Here is a 14,734-nt window from a genome sequence, read left to right as displayed (position 1 = left end):
ATTGTTGAAGTCCATGGGCGACGGTAACCACTCACCATCAGGTGAGCCTCATGCTCGTCTGCGTACGCGGGCAATAAAAAAAATTCTATGTCAAAAAAGATTTTAAAAATTCGTTATACGCCATCTCGAAAAACTACAAAGATGACAATCCAAAGAAAAAATTGGTTCTGTTTTAGGAACGAATTTACTTTCTAATAAAAGAAATATCATTTGGTGTACATAGATCAAGATATGATTGGTTTTTATTAAAAATAAAAATGTGTTGTCTATGTTATATAAATTTAATATTAAGCGGTAGGCAGCAGCCTGGCTCTGCCCCTGGCATTGCTGAAGTCCATGGGCGACGGTAACCACTCACCATCAGGTGGGCCGTATGCTCGTCTGCCTACAAAGGCAATAAAAAATGAATAAATAAAAGCTACAATTTTTATTGACGCCATCTAGTGAGGTTATTAGATCATGAATGCCAAAACGTTTCAAATTGAGAGACCGCAGAGGTAAGATGGAGCTAGTTGTATGTTTTTCGTCTTTGCATGAGATTTGCACCCCTCTGACTGACATGTAGTGACAGCTGCGTGTTCGGGAATTCCGATCGCGCCAGAAGGTTTCCGATGATGCCCGAGTGCGCTACATAAACGCCGCGACGTTTTTCAACGAGCTCACAGCCCACCTGGTGTTAAGTTGTTACTGGAAATATGAGTTTCAAGGTCTCAGTATAGTTACAACGACTGCCTCGCCCTTCAAGCCGAAACGCATTACTGCTTCACGACAGAAATAGATAGGGCGGTGGTATCCACCCGCGCGGACTCACAAGAGGTCCTACCACCAGTAATTACGCAAATTATAATTTTGCGGGTTTGATTTTTATTACACGATGTTATTCCTTCACCGTGGAAGTCAATCGTGAACAGTTGTTAAGTACGTATTTCATTAGACAAATTGGTACCTGTCAGCGGGATTCGAACACCGTTGCATCGCTACATACGAATGCACCGGACGTCTTATCCTTTAGGCCATGACGACTTCAAAGCTGCTTCCATTCTTCTCTATTGGTAGCTTTTCTGGACCAGATTGTCTCTCCAGTCATCTTGATATCATCTGTCCACCTTCTAACTTGCCTACCTCTTTTTCTTTTGCCATCACGTGGCTGCCATTCATATATTAAGTTTAAGATTGTCCAAAAGAAGATTGCAATGGTTTCAGACTTCCCGTTTCGGTACATGCGAGTTTTGTTATTCTAACATTATTTTCAAACGTCTGAACCGACTTGAATATTTGAGGAAAACGTCAAAGGGAAGATCACTTAACACAGTTCACTGAACTGGGAAACCCGATGATGTATTAGATTTGAGTTGAAACTATTTGCTACAGTATGTAAAATCATTGTTTAGTATCAGCAATAAAAGCTAATAAAAAAAAAACTTGACATAAGCAACAAAAATTACAAACTATAGATGACATAATTAATTATATACTTTACAGTACTAAATCAGAGAATCTATAATTTAATTTGAAATCATCATTCCTTCTAAACGACATTTGTAGTTTCTTCAATTTAGATTCATTGAAAATCTTAAATGGACTGTTTTTTATCGTAGAACGAATTCTACCATTTTCAACGTATTTTTCGTCTGGCAAGAAAAGGTTAAAGTTTTCCACTGGTAACACAGGTGTTGGATTCTTATCGATTATGTAGATAGGATAGTTCTGAGCGAACTTTCTTAGGTTGGAGTTTTCTAAATCGTCGACACTGTGGCTTCCGATTTTAGTTTGAAGTAAAGGTTGGTTGAACGACTGAACGATTTTGGAACGCGCAGCCCTGTGATGGCTCTGCGGTGGTAGCTTCAACTTTCCGTGTGCAGGTAACACTGTAAAATTAATGAATGTAGGTACTTTTTTTGGGCCGAAATAATCGACTGGTCATACTCGTTTCGCCAAGACGGTTGCGTCAGCTCTAGGCTCCTTTTTTATTGCTTGGATGGGTGGACGAGCTGACAGGCCACTTGGTGTTAAGTGGTTACTGGAGCCCATAGACATCTACAACATAAATGCGCCACCCATCTTGAGATATCAGATCTCAGTATAGTTACAACGGCTGCCCCACCCTTCAAACCGAAACGCATTACTGTTTCACGGCAGAAATAGGCGGGGTGGTGGTACCTACCCGCGCGGACTCACAAGAGGTCGTACCACCAGTAAAATTCGAGTTAACTTTTACGATATCGAGAACGTTAAAAAAATTCGCACTAAGCACACTGACTACAATTCATATCACCACGATATCCTACCTGTCTGAAGTAGCAGAACCGACATAGAACTCAACCGTAATAATAGCATTGTGATTGATTCCCAATTAATTCGATACGACATTATCGGAATTCATTCTTTTGGTTTTTATCGGCGTACAAAATTGCATTAAAAAAAAGCAGGTAGGCAATCGCCCGTAAATCTATTTTCGAATTCATGACCGGAAAATCGAATGCCAAGATAAACAAAAGCAAAACTGTTTTTAATTTTTTATTGCTTAGATGTGTGGACGAGCTCACAGTTCACCTGGTGTTAAGTGGTGACTGGAGCTCATAGGCATCTACAACGTAAATGCGCCACCCACCTTGAGATATAAGTTCTAAGGTCTCAAGTATAGTTAGTTACAACGGCTGCCCCACCCTTCAAACCCTTCAAACTCTTCGTTAATTATAAAGTCGATTTACAGACCATAGTTTTACGTGATAACGTCAGTAGCAGAACTATTCGAACTGCTAGCTCTGACGTCACGAGAGAAGAGAGATAAATGTGTCACAAGCTAACGCTTGGTCCGATCTAGCTTCTTCCATTCCATGTGTTTACACATTTAAACCTGAAAAAACACTAAATAGACAAAATAAAAAACAAATCACAAAACTCCACTCCTCGCATTTCCGCCAAAAAATCTCAACATATTATTATATTTTAAATATTGTGCTAATTGCCCTCTATTTTTAAAACACAAAAATTTACATCTAGATTTTTATGTTTCATTTCACGCAGAGTCAAGTAAGTATCTTGACGTCTGGCAGTTGGTTGACTTGGATTTCAATGTGTGACCTAAATGTCTCTGTTACCAAGTCATAAAATAAAAATAAAAAGATTTTTAATTTGCACGATAAGACAATCCCAGGTGTTAGATAGTGTAGGGTATATTTATATTATTAGATAGAAAAGATTCGCAAGCAGACTAAATTGCAACCAGATATAAGACAAGACTTTAATGATAGAACCAAAAAGGCGTTATTAAATCGGCTGAGACACGTGACGGATACACCGGAGACAAAAAAAAAGAACAAATTTTCTATCAACTGTTTATTATTAAAATTACGAAATATCAAATATAAATATATTTCTCAACAATATTATAACCAACAAATCATCTTAAATATACATTCATTTGACATGTTATCGTTCGAGTAAAATACCAATGCAATGGCAACACCAATCCTTGGGTTACCGGCTACGTAAAACGCACAGCCGCCTATCGAAAAAAAAACTTGTCACCGCCCTTGCTACTTCAACGAGAGGAAATCTAACATTATTGCACTGGATCATTTAGATACTATACAAAAATATTTTCGTCTTATTGAAAAATACTAAGTAGGTACAGTAAAAGCTCCTTATTCGCGCTTCCTTCTTACACGTTTTCACTATTCGCGTATTAAACAAAAGCGTCCCAATTCCTATATTCGCGGCTTAAGATTTCTTTGTTCACAGAGCTAATCGGTACATACCTACTGTTAAAAAAGATTCCAATATGTATTTAGATATCCAACGTAATATCATTTGTGAACGCGTCGTCAAGCGGACTAATAATAAACTAAAATAGACCTTATTACAACTACGCTTAAGTATGTTTTTATTTTTTCACTTAGAAACTTATCCTCTATAATCCATTTATGTAAATTACCATTATGTTATCACATGTTTCATTATTCATCTATTTTTTACGGAACATACATATCGACGCTTGAAAGGCAAACTTGACTAAGCGACAATGCGTGAACTTTACAGTAGACTAACTTAAAGTTGAAATACCTGAAAATAAACTTTATTTTAACGAATCCAGCTGTAGTAGAATCTAGCTAGTAGCTGTAGGATTGAAATGATTTTAATAGACCTAGAAATATATATTTTTTGCGCATCGAATATGGTTATTGCCTATCATTTATGTACAAAGCAGTTATTGTCGCTTAGTCACGTTTGCCTTTCAAGCGTCACGAATAAAGAGCTTTTACTGTATCGTCAACCATCAATTAACTATTTTTTGTTTGTTTTGACAAATATATTTAATTGAGCAAACATAAAGTAATTATGTGATACCGTCTTCTCTGTTTGACAACTGAGGTTTTTTTTGTCTTTGACGAGTTTGTGCTACCAATAAAAAATGGGAATTAAGAATGTTTTTTTTTTTTAAAAGGCAAATGTCAATTTTATCATTCAAATTTTTTTTACTGGTTAACCTAAATTAGTGGAAGAAGTCGTTGGTATTATCAAAGACTTATTGGTATTCTTGTTTTTTAATCAAAATATGTATTTCATAAAATTTCCTTTCATAATCAAACTCGAAGTTGTCAAAACGCCATTTTGAAAAATTTACATTTCTGTATTGCCAGTGTTATAAAATGTTCAACTACAATTTTACTCCTTCTTTCATTTTTATAGGTAGTATAAGTATCATTGATATTCTAATCTAACACTCTCTCTGTAATCTAACATTAATCACATTAAAATTATAAAACAAACACCATGTCCCGTTACATTATACTATAGCTATTAAAAAAAAAAACAACTATGCACCCACATACATTTTAAAATTTGCTTCTTATGTACAGACAAAAAAACATTTAATAAATTTTTAATCTACATTTTACGGAAATAGTTTTTATACGGTTTCGCGTTTGGATACTTTTGTCATTTTCCTGCGGCCTCCTCTCATTTATACTATTATCTATATTATATTTTTTAAAGTAAATTATCTTGTTTTTTTTGGCAATTACACTACATTTACCAAGCGAGTTGATAGGTATAAACAATTTACGCTTCCCGCTCCATTTTAAGTAATTTTATTTTTAAAATAGTTGCATGTATGTCTTTAATACGTCAGCATTAATTACAATTCGAAATATTGGAATAATGGATATTCACCCCTTTGCCTTTATGTCGAAAAAAATATAATTGTATCCGGATGCAACCCAATTCGAGTTCTTACTAATATTTTTTATTATTATGTTATAATTAAATAACACATTAACTGTCCGTTTTCAAATAATTAAATGAATCATCAAAATGTGATTAAATTCGAATAAAGATAAATTAATGAAGATAATTTTCTGGTATTTAATTACTGGTGTTGCAATTATGTTCTTTTTTTTTTGTATATCAATGAAAAGTGTACTTAAAACTATTTTAATATATTACCTAATTGTACAACATATCGATAAAATCAAAAATGACAGCAAGTTGAATAGATACAAAAAAAAGTTCCTATTTCTTTGGTGATAGGGAAGCGACTCAAAAATCATTGCAAAAATACCCATGTCGATTTTTGGTGTCGTTATATTATATCATTGTTACATTTTTCTCTGGATCTAGATCCTTGGCGCGTGAACAAAAAAATCACTAAAACGGAACAGCGATCCAAGAAATCAAATCGGAACCATTCTTGTAACATTTCGAAAACTAAAATAAATATTTAAAGCTGAGATTAAACCGCAAAAACGTTTAAAAGACTTTTTACTGAATTTGTATGTTATTATTCTAATGGATTCCCATCGATTTCGGCTTTGGGGTTAATGCCCAACTCAATCCAACAAAGAGAACGTAGCTGTCAACAAAATGGCGTCAATATTATTACTTATTTTTCCCAACATCATTGTCGAATTAATTAAATAGATTTTCATATGAATCGACATTATGGATATCTTCACGTAATACTAATTAATTATACAGTCGGATGCCGGCTACATTATTTCATAACGATAAATCTAGACAGAACATCAGCTTCTCGCGTCGTTGATAGTCTCTGGTACTATGATCTCCAGCCCGTCCAGGTCCTTGGTCAGAGTGATCTGGCAACCGAGCCGCGACGTATCCGTTAGGCCGTATGCCAGGTCCAGCATGTCGCGTTCCTCGTCGCTGGGCTCCTCCGGTAATCTGAGGGTCGCAATATCGAGATATCGTGGGATAACAAGAGTGAGGGTATGCAAAATCACCACGTAAGCATTATAGCCCCCGTGGAGTAAATTTTTTTTTATTGCTTAGATGGGTGGCCGAGCTCACAGCCCACCTGGTGTTAAGTGGTTACTGGAGCCCATAGACATCCACAACGTAAATGCGCCACCCACCTCGAGATATAAGTTCTAAGGTCTCAGTAAAGTTACAACGGCTGCCGCACCCTTCAAACCGAAACGCATTACTGCTTCACTGTAGAAATAGGCAGGGTGAAGGTACCCACCCGCGCGGACTCACAAGAGGTCCTACCACCAGTAACCTTTCTATCAGCCGATAGTTTGGTCGGCGTCTTAATCAGTATGGAGATGTATGCACGTGCGCAAATTGTAACGATCAGTATGATGGGATTCCCGATTGCCTTCAAACTAAACTGTCGGCCAACTGTCGGCCGGCTCGACCAGTGTGCTTAGTGCGAGTTTTTTAACGTTCTCGATAGCGTAAAAGTTAACTCATATTTGTATGGAATGGGATCGTTAGCCTACGTTTGCCGCTAGGGGCGCTGTTCCAACTGCATACAAAACTGGGCTAACTTTGGGTTTACTTTGGGTAAAATTGGATTTACGCTATCGAGAACGTTAAAATGTTCGCACTAAGCATAAAAGAAACCGGACGGAGATCGGACGTCGGGTGTAAGAGTGCAGGGGAGTCGTTTAGTGCGGTAGGGCCCTAAAATTCCTTTGGCCCGCGGTCTGCTCCCAACACCTTGCAGATCGTCAAGTCCCACACACCCCGTGCGCCCCCTAGGCGCGGGGACCTCGTAGGAGTTTCAGCCCTCGGCCCGAAAAAAATAAAATATATTTGTATGGAATGGGATCGTTTGCCTACGTTTGCCGCTATGGGCGCTGTTCCAACTGCATACAACATTGGGTTAACTTTTACGCTATCGAGAACGTTAAAAAACTCGCACTAAGCACACAGTACGGCGCTCTTCCCCGCCCGCACACACGCCGATTGTTTAGTCGGCCGACTCGGCCTTAACTATCTTAAGTTCGCTCCGAGCTTTAGCGAAGAGTCTTAAGTTTGCATCGTCTTTCGCTTTTGCTGGTCCAATTATCTTGACAAGTTCATTAAAGCTAGTTAAAAGGCAAAAAAAAAGTTTCGGGTGATCAAGTAATTTGGAATGCATTGTGTAAAATTTTCCACTAACTAATCTATTACTGAGGATGGGTTGCACCCAATACTCTCGGAATCTCTTTTTGGCTTTCGTCCGTCCGTTGTATGAGAACAATAATAACATTTCTGGATAATACTGTATTCCAGTTTCATTGTGCAAACGTTCTCTTCAACACTTGGTCACAAACTAGTATAATCGTTCGAGAATAGTCGGCCGATTGTTAGGTTAGTCTGCGCACTCATGTCCAACCCAACTGTTTTGTTGGTCCAGTGTGGGCAGTAAAGCCTTGTTCGGACAAGGCGAGTATTTTAGTCGAGTACCGAGTAATTTAGTAGCTAAATTTGTCTGAACACCAAAAATTTCGTCGAGTAGGTTAGTAAATAATTTAGTCAAGTCAATCCATTTTGTTCTATTTTTTCGGGCGAGTAGCATCTCCCACCACGCTTCCTTGCTCACTGGCTCACTGACTAAACAAGTCCGAATCTGTTGATTAGTCGAGTTCATTAGTGGCTATTTTTTTTTTTATTGCCGTATAGGCAGACGAGCATACGGCCCACCTGATGGTGAGTGGTTACCGTCGCTCATGGACGTCAGCAATGCTAGTAGCAGAGCCAAGCCGCTGCCTACCGTTTAATACTCTCCACAAGCCTCGTTTGAAGAAGGACATGTCATAGCGCTCGGGAAACACCGTGGAGGGGAGCTCATTCCATAGCCGGATGGTACGTGGCAAAAAAGATCTCTGGAAACGCACTGTGGATGAACGTAGTTGCTCCAGGTAGTATGGATGAACTCTACTCCGGTGGCGGGCGGTGCGATGGTAAAAACGAGATGTCGGTATCATCTCGAACAATTCCTCAGAGCACTCCCCATGGAACATACGGTACAAAATACAGAGGGAACCGAAGTCCCTCCGCAGACCCAGAGGTTCCAAACGATCCGTGAGAATGGGATTATCGACAATCCGAACGGCCCTCCTCTGCATGGAGTCAAATGGAAGAAGCTGGTATTTGGGAGCCCCGGCCTAGAGTGGCTAAAATACTCGCCTAGTTCGAACAAGGCTTAACAGCCCAACCCGACCAAACTATCGGCCGATAGAAAGTCTGCAGTTTGTGGGGAGCCTTACAAAAGTTAATTGAGAAAATTGAGCGCAAAATGGCAGCGCGCAGGGGGAGGGGACAAATTAGATTTTTTTTGCGGATTTGTTTTTTATTACACGTGGTTATTCCTGCATTGCGGAAGTCAATCGTTAACATTTGTTAGTATATATTATATTAGAAAAAGTTGATATCTGCTGGTGAGATTTGAACACTGATATAGTCTTTATAGCTCAATATGAATGCACCGGACGTCTTATCTAATACAAACAAACTATACTGTATTATGCTATATAAACTTATTAAAACTATAGCACACTGTGTGAATCCATTGTTGTTAGGTTTCTATATTCTGGTGGTAGGACCTCTTGTGAGTCCGCACGGGTAGGTACCACCACCCCGTCTATTTCTGCCGTGAAGCAGTAATGCGTTTCGGTTTGAAGGGTGAGGTAGCCGTTGTAACTATACCGAGACCTTCGAACTTATATCTCAATTTACGTTGTAGATGTCTATGGGCTCCAGTAACCACTTAACACCAGGTGGGCTGTGAGCTCGTCCACCCACCACCACAATAAATAAATAAAAAAAATTTTTGACTTCGAAAACATTCTCTTGATATCGTATATAACTTACCTATCATAATCCTCCTGCTTCAGTATCACATGGCAAGTGGAACAGGTCAGGGTACCCTCACAGGCCCCGTAGCCCTCAATATTTAGATCGTTGTTCACGACCACGTCCAGAAGTGTATCACCGATCTTCGCCTCTGCTTCCAACCTCTTCCCATCGTTTAGCACGAAGCATACTTTAACCCTGTACGAGACATTTCATTAACTTTATCAGATAAGTTAGAGAGAAAATCTTAATGTCTAACTGTGGATCGGATACTGGAACTCATAGATATTGTAATATTGAGGAGTGAATACTGTTTGATTTAAGTGACATTTTGCTTTATACACAACATTTATCTTTAATAATAATAATTTATTTATTTCTCTCTTAAAGGTATAATACAAATACAAATAGAAATTAACCTTATAATTTATTTTGTAAGCCTTTGAAAGAGCTGAAAGTCTGTACTAGGTTCAAAGACCTTTGTAATTAAAGGTGCGTTATATTTAGTATCAACATCAACAGTTCAATGTTTTTAATTGAACTTCAATTGAGTTTACTCCATTGAAATAGCCGAAGAAGTTTTTTTTTTGTTTATGATATTTTTTCTAAATTATAAACTTTATGGTTCAAATGGCTTTTTTGTAAAGTCGAAAAAATGTCGCTTAAACCAAATAGCCATTCATCCCTTGATATATATACATGAGAGATTCAGCAAACTCTTTGAAATAATCTGACAAAAAACAACTAAAATAATTGTTTTTTTTTATTGCTTAGATGGATGGACGAGCTCACAGCCCGCCTGGTGTTAAGTGGTTACTGGAGCCCAAACACATCTACGACGTAAGCGCGCCACTCACCTTGAGATATAAGTTCTAAGGTCTCAAGTGTAGTTACAACGGCTGCCCTGCCCTTCAAACTGAAACACATTACTGTTTCACGGCAGAAATAGGCAGCACAGAAAGGGAAATACCGCAGGCAGGGTGGTGGTGCCTACCCGCGAGGACTCACAAGAGGTCCTACCACCAGTAATTACGCAAATTATAATTTTGCAGGTTTGATTTTTATTACATGATGTTATTCCTTCACCGTGGAAGTCAATTGTGAATGTTTGTTGAGTACGTATCTCATTCGAAAAATTGGTACCCACCTGCGGAATTTGAATACCCGTGCATCGCTAGATACGAATGCACGGGACGTCTTATCTTTTAGGCCACAACACCTTCATATAATGTGAGTAATGTGTTTCTTATGATGTTTATTTTAGTTATCGTTAATTAAATACCTGATAAGAAGAGTCTCATGGTGGGGGTGAAGCCAATTTTTTTAGACATGAGGATGCCTAACAAATCAATTTTGACTTTCCGAATGAAAACAATGTTCTTTATAAAATAATTACTTATATGTATAAATTTGTGGTCTGACAAAAAAGAACTAAAATAAAAATTATGATCATTTCTCAAGCCTGTGGGTTTCAAAGGGAAGTGAATAAATTTCCTATTATATTTGAGATGTTTTATCTTTTTAAATAATGTGCCTGCCTGATGTGATAAAATGCTTTTTCATTGTGCTGATTTATCTTGATGTTAGCTTTACAACGCTTGAAAGGCAAACGTGACTAAGCGACAATAACTGCTTTGTACATAAATGATAGGCAATAACCATATTCGATGCGCAAAAAATATATTTTTAGGACTATTAAAATCATTTCAATCCTACAGCTAGATTCATTAAAATAGATTTTTTTTTCAGGTTTTTCTCAGGTATATTTTAAATTAATTTCAACTTTAAATTAGTCTACTGTAAAGTTCACGCATTGTCGCTCAGTCACGTTTGCCTTTCAAGCGTCGTTTACTTCTACTACAAATCTCTTGACGTTTTAGGCAACATTTTGATTTTATTACATTAAATATAGTTTTTTTCTGTTCAGTTTTAGATATGGTATAGTATTCCAGTATTTTTCCAAGTTTTAGGCATGATTAAGACCACTTTTACAGTTTAGTCTCACATTTTTTTTGTCATTATACTATATCATATCATATTTACTATCTATCCATTTATATTATTCATCTTTTCTCCTCACCTGCTTATTAGTATAAGTACTGATTACAGATAGAATGAAGACAATAAATAAATAAAAAATTGAAAATTTACCAGTGGTAGGACCTCTTATGAGTTCGCACGGGTAGGTACCAACACTCTGCCTATTTCAGTCGTGAAGCAGTAATACATTAATAATAGTAAGCAGTAATACATACTTGAGACCTTAGAACTTAACTCGAGGTGGGTGGCGCATTTACATTATAGATGTCTATGGGCTCCAGTAAGCACTTAACACTAGGTAGGCTGTGAGCTCGTCCACCCATCTAAGCAATAAAAAAAAATCTATATTAGTTGTCAGAGCCTATGAAAACTACATAAAAAGTATTCGAATCATCAGAAGCAATATAATGATACATCAGATTATAGAATAAAGTGGTTATAAATATTCACTATTTTATATTTTAAAATCATCGTTATATAATGTACTTATGCAAAGTACATGCTTAAAGTAAGCGTGTACATAATACGTATAATAAAAACTATGAGAATTAATTATGAGCTAATAATTTTATTGATATTCCCTGAATAGATATGAAGTAAATGTTAATACGGAAATCTTTCACAAAACTACTTACTTTTCGTCCTTTAACGCTAGACTACTCGTTGAAAACGGAACTATACGTTTCGAATCGATACAATTACTTCCTAAATCATTAAATCTTAATAAATAACGAAATTTGGAGCAAGACAAATTCTTAACAGTTCTGAACATTTTCACGTCTTATTTTTTAATACAACCGAGACAATTTCTATCTAACGGTATCCTTATTAATAATTCACGGCCTGCGATCGACGGACGTGAAAAAATATGATAATTTTCACTAAATAATTGATCTTGACCTTGTATAATTTTAGGTTATCGTGCTTCGAACACAGTCAAATACATAGATTAACACTGAAATATAGAGAAATTTACTTCTTGACACGTCAAAGTTGTCATATCACGTTTCAGTTCACGTAAAACATATTTGATTGTCAATAATAAAATTCGTGCTTAAAAAATCGAAATAGCTATTAAATAAAAATAACAACAAATAAAATAGTTAATAATAGTAAACGAATCACAATCATACATTTTATTATAATGCATTACAATGACGACAACACGAAGGCAAACTACTGCTGCGTAATTTGTTTTTAATTGAAAATATTAATGCAAAATTGACAGGGAGCGTTAATGTGATTCCAAAAATTCATAAGCACATAGTTTTTTTTTTCACGTAAAAACTAAGCTTCTAAGGTAATTTTCTCCATTTAATCTTCAATCTTCACATCGACAATTAATAAGTTACTTTTGTTTTGTTCAATGTTTGTTTGTAATTCCACTTTCGATAAATTGTAGATACTTCTTCTCACAAATATATACTCTTTTCCAGGCAGCACAATACTTATGTTTTGCCTACTTACAATTATAAATTATAGCTGCCCGCTCCGGCTCCGTTCGGATCTTTAAAAAAAATTTCAACGATATCGGACGTTGTTTTATTTTTTGAAATAAAAGAATACTTATTGCGGCATAGCTATAATAGTTAGACATATGCTGTCGCGACACTTTTTGTAAATAAAAATGTGTTCTACAAAGTCGTAGTACATTACTTTATCCTATCGTCATTAATTTTCGCAAGGGCACGCGATGTAAAGAATATTTTAAGTAATTTTTTTACACCTTGGGTTACATTATTGGAGTTTTAGTAAGGATACCAAATTTTTTTCAAAAAATATTCTATTCTATGTCACTCGGGAATAGTGTAGCTTTCTAACAGTGAAAGAATTTTTCAAATCGGTTCAGTAGTTTCAGAGCCTATTCAATACAAACAAATCTTTCCTCTTTTGTAATATTAGTATGAGATAGTATGATATAAATATATATATGTGATATAAATATAGATGAAATAGTTTGAAACGATTTAAAGATTTATTGATAGTGTTTTTTTAATATGTGATTTATATGAAAATCTTCGCTGAACCCGTTGCTTGCGACGAAGGGCTCTACGAGTAAATTAACCCGGATCTTTTCAGTGCATCGCGTTTCCATTCCAGTGGTAGATTCTGTGAAGCACTGCTCTCGCTAGGGCCAGTGTTAGCAACACTCCGGTTTGAGCATCGTGAGCTCACCTACACGTCAAGGAAAACCTGAAATAGCCTCTTAAGGCTATAAGCTTATGTAGGAAAAAATATTAAATTAATGGGAAAACAAATAAATTAATTAAAACAATACTGCAGTCTTCCTACAGAAGAGTGCACTATCTAAATAAGCCGAGACAAAATTGGTTAAAATTGATTATAACGTTAAAATTATAATTTTTACTTAATGTTTTCATGTTGTTTAAGATCTAACTAGTCAGGTCATGAGTATTGTCACACAGTAAAAACTTTTCTTTTAGAATGCTGGCCACAAAAAAGTTTATTGAATTCGAATTTCGAATTGTTCATGAAAATAAAAATGTATACTTTTAGAATTTTACTCATTTTTAAATATGGAGTGGACGCTTAAAGAAGACCGTGTTGCAGTTATTGCGTTGCATCGTTGCGGTTACGCGCCAATTCAAATTTTTAACATACTGAAAAATTTGAATATAACCAAAAGATTCGTTTATCGTAACATCAAACGATACAGTGAAGACTCTAGTGTAGATGACAGGTCAAGAAGTGGTCGCCCTCGGTCTGTTAGGACTCCAGCAGTGATAAAAGCTGTGAAGGCGCGAATTCAAAGAAATCCCAAACGTAAGCAGAAACTGTTGGCCCTTCAGATAGGGTTAAGCAGAACCACGGTGAAAAGGGTGTTAAATGAAGACTTAGGGCTTCGGGCATATCGAAGAAAAACAGGACATCGTTTGAATGCTCGTCTAATGGACCTGAGAATGAAGAGATGCCGCGCTTTGTTGAAGCGGTACGCGGGGAAAAAATATCGGGAAATTCTTTTTTCGGATGAAAAAATTTTTACCGTAGAAGAGAGCTACAACAAACAAAATGATCAGGTGTACGCACACAGTAGTGAAGAAGCAACCGTATTCCGCGTGTCCAACGAGGTCATTTTCCATCCTATCATGGTATGGTTGGGAGTTTCTTATTGGGGCTTAACGGAGGTACATTTTTGTGAGAAAGGTGTAAAAACGAATGCAGTTGTGTATCAAAATACAGTCCTGACGAACCTTGTGGAACCTGTTTCTCATACCATGTTCAATAACAGGCACTGGGTATTCCAACAAGATTCGGCGCCAGCTCATAGAGCGAAGAGCACACAAGACTGGCTGGCGGCGCGTGAAATCGACTTCATCCGGCACGAAGACTGGCCCTCCTCCAGTCCAGATTTGAATCCGTTAGATTACAAGATATGGCAACACTTGGAGGAAAAGGCGTGCTCAAAGCCTCATCCCAATTTGGAGTCACTCAAGACATCCTTGATTAAGGCAGCCGCCGATATTGACATGGACCTCGTTCGTGCTGCGATAGACGACTGGCCGCGCAGATTGAAGGCCTGTATTCAAAATCACGGAGGTCATTTTGAATAAACTTTAGTGTCATAAGAATCTATGTTTTGTTAAGTTCA

General features: G+C 36.9%; 1 protein-coding gene across 1 annotated transcript; it reads right to left on the bottom strand.

Moving 5' to 3' along the window:
• Positions 1-3,324: 3,324 nt before the first annotated feature.
• Positions 3,325-12,124, bottom strand: LOC101745673 (adrenodoxin). The gene is made up of 3 exons (XM_004927388.4): positions 11,760-12,124; positions 9,103-9,282; positions 3,325-6,183 (listed from the first exon to the last, which is right to left on the bottom strand). Exons 1-3 carry the CDS (start codon positions 11,894-11,896, stop codon positions 6,027-6,029), a joined length of 474 nt encoding a protein of 157 aa, XP_004927445.1. The 5' UTR covers positions 11,897-12,124; the 3' UTR covers positions 3,325-6,026.
• Positions 12,125-14,734: the final 2,610 nt, after the last annotated feature.

This window comes from Bombyx mori, chromosome 24 (assembly GCF_030269925.1).
Source record: "Bombyx mori chromosome 24, ASM3026992v2".
NCBI classification, from domain to species: Eukaryota; Metazoa; Arthropoda; class Insecta; order Lepidoptera; family Bombycidae; genus Bombyx; species Bombyx mori.
The sequence above is the reverse complement of the archived record's forward strand: the minus strand, read 5'-3'. Positions and strand labels throughout refer to the sequence as shown.

Excerpts from the sequence above, each read along its gene's own strand:
- LOC101745673 (XM_004927388.4), bottom strand. The coding sequence starts at position 11,896 with ATGTTCAGAACTGTTAAGAATTTGTCTTGCTCCAAATTTCGTTATTTA. Across the intron at positions 9,283-11,759 it reads CTAGCGTTAAAGGACGAAAA|GGTTAAAGTATGCTTCGTGC; the intron begins GTAAGTAGTTTT and ends TGTCTCGTACAG. Across the intron at positions 6,184-9,102 it reads AAGCAGGAGGATTATGATAG|ATTACCGGAGGAGCCCAGCG; the intron begins GTAAGTTATATA and ends TGCGACCCTCAG.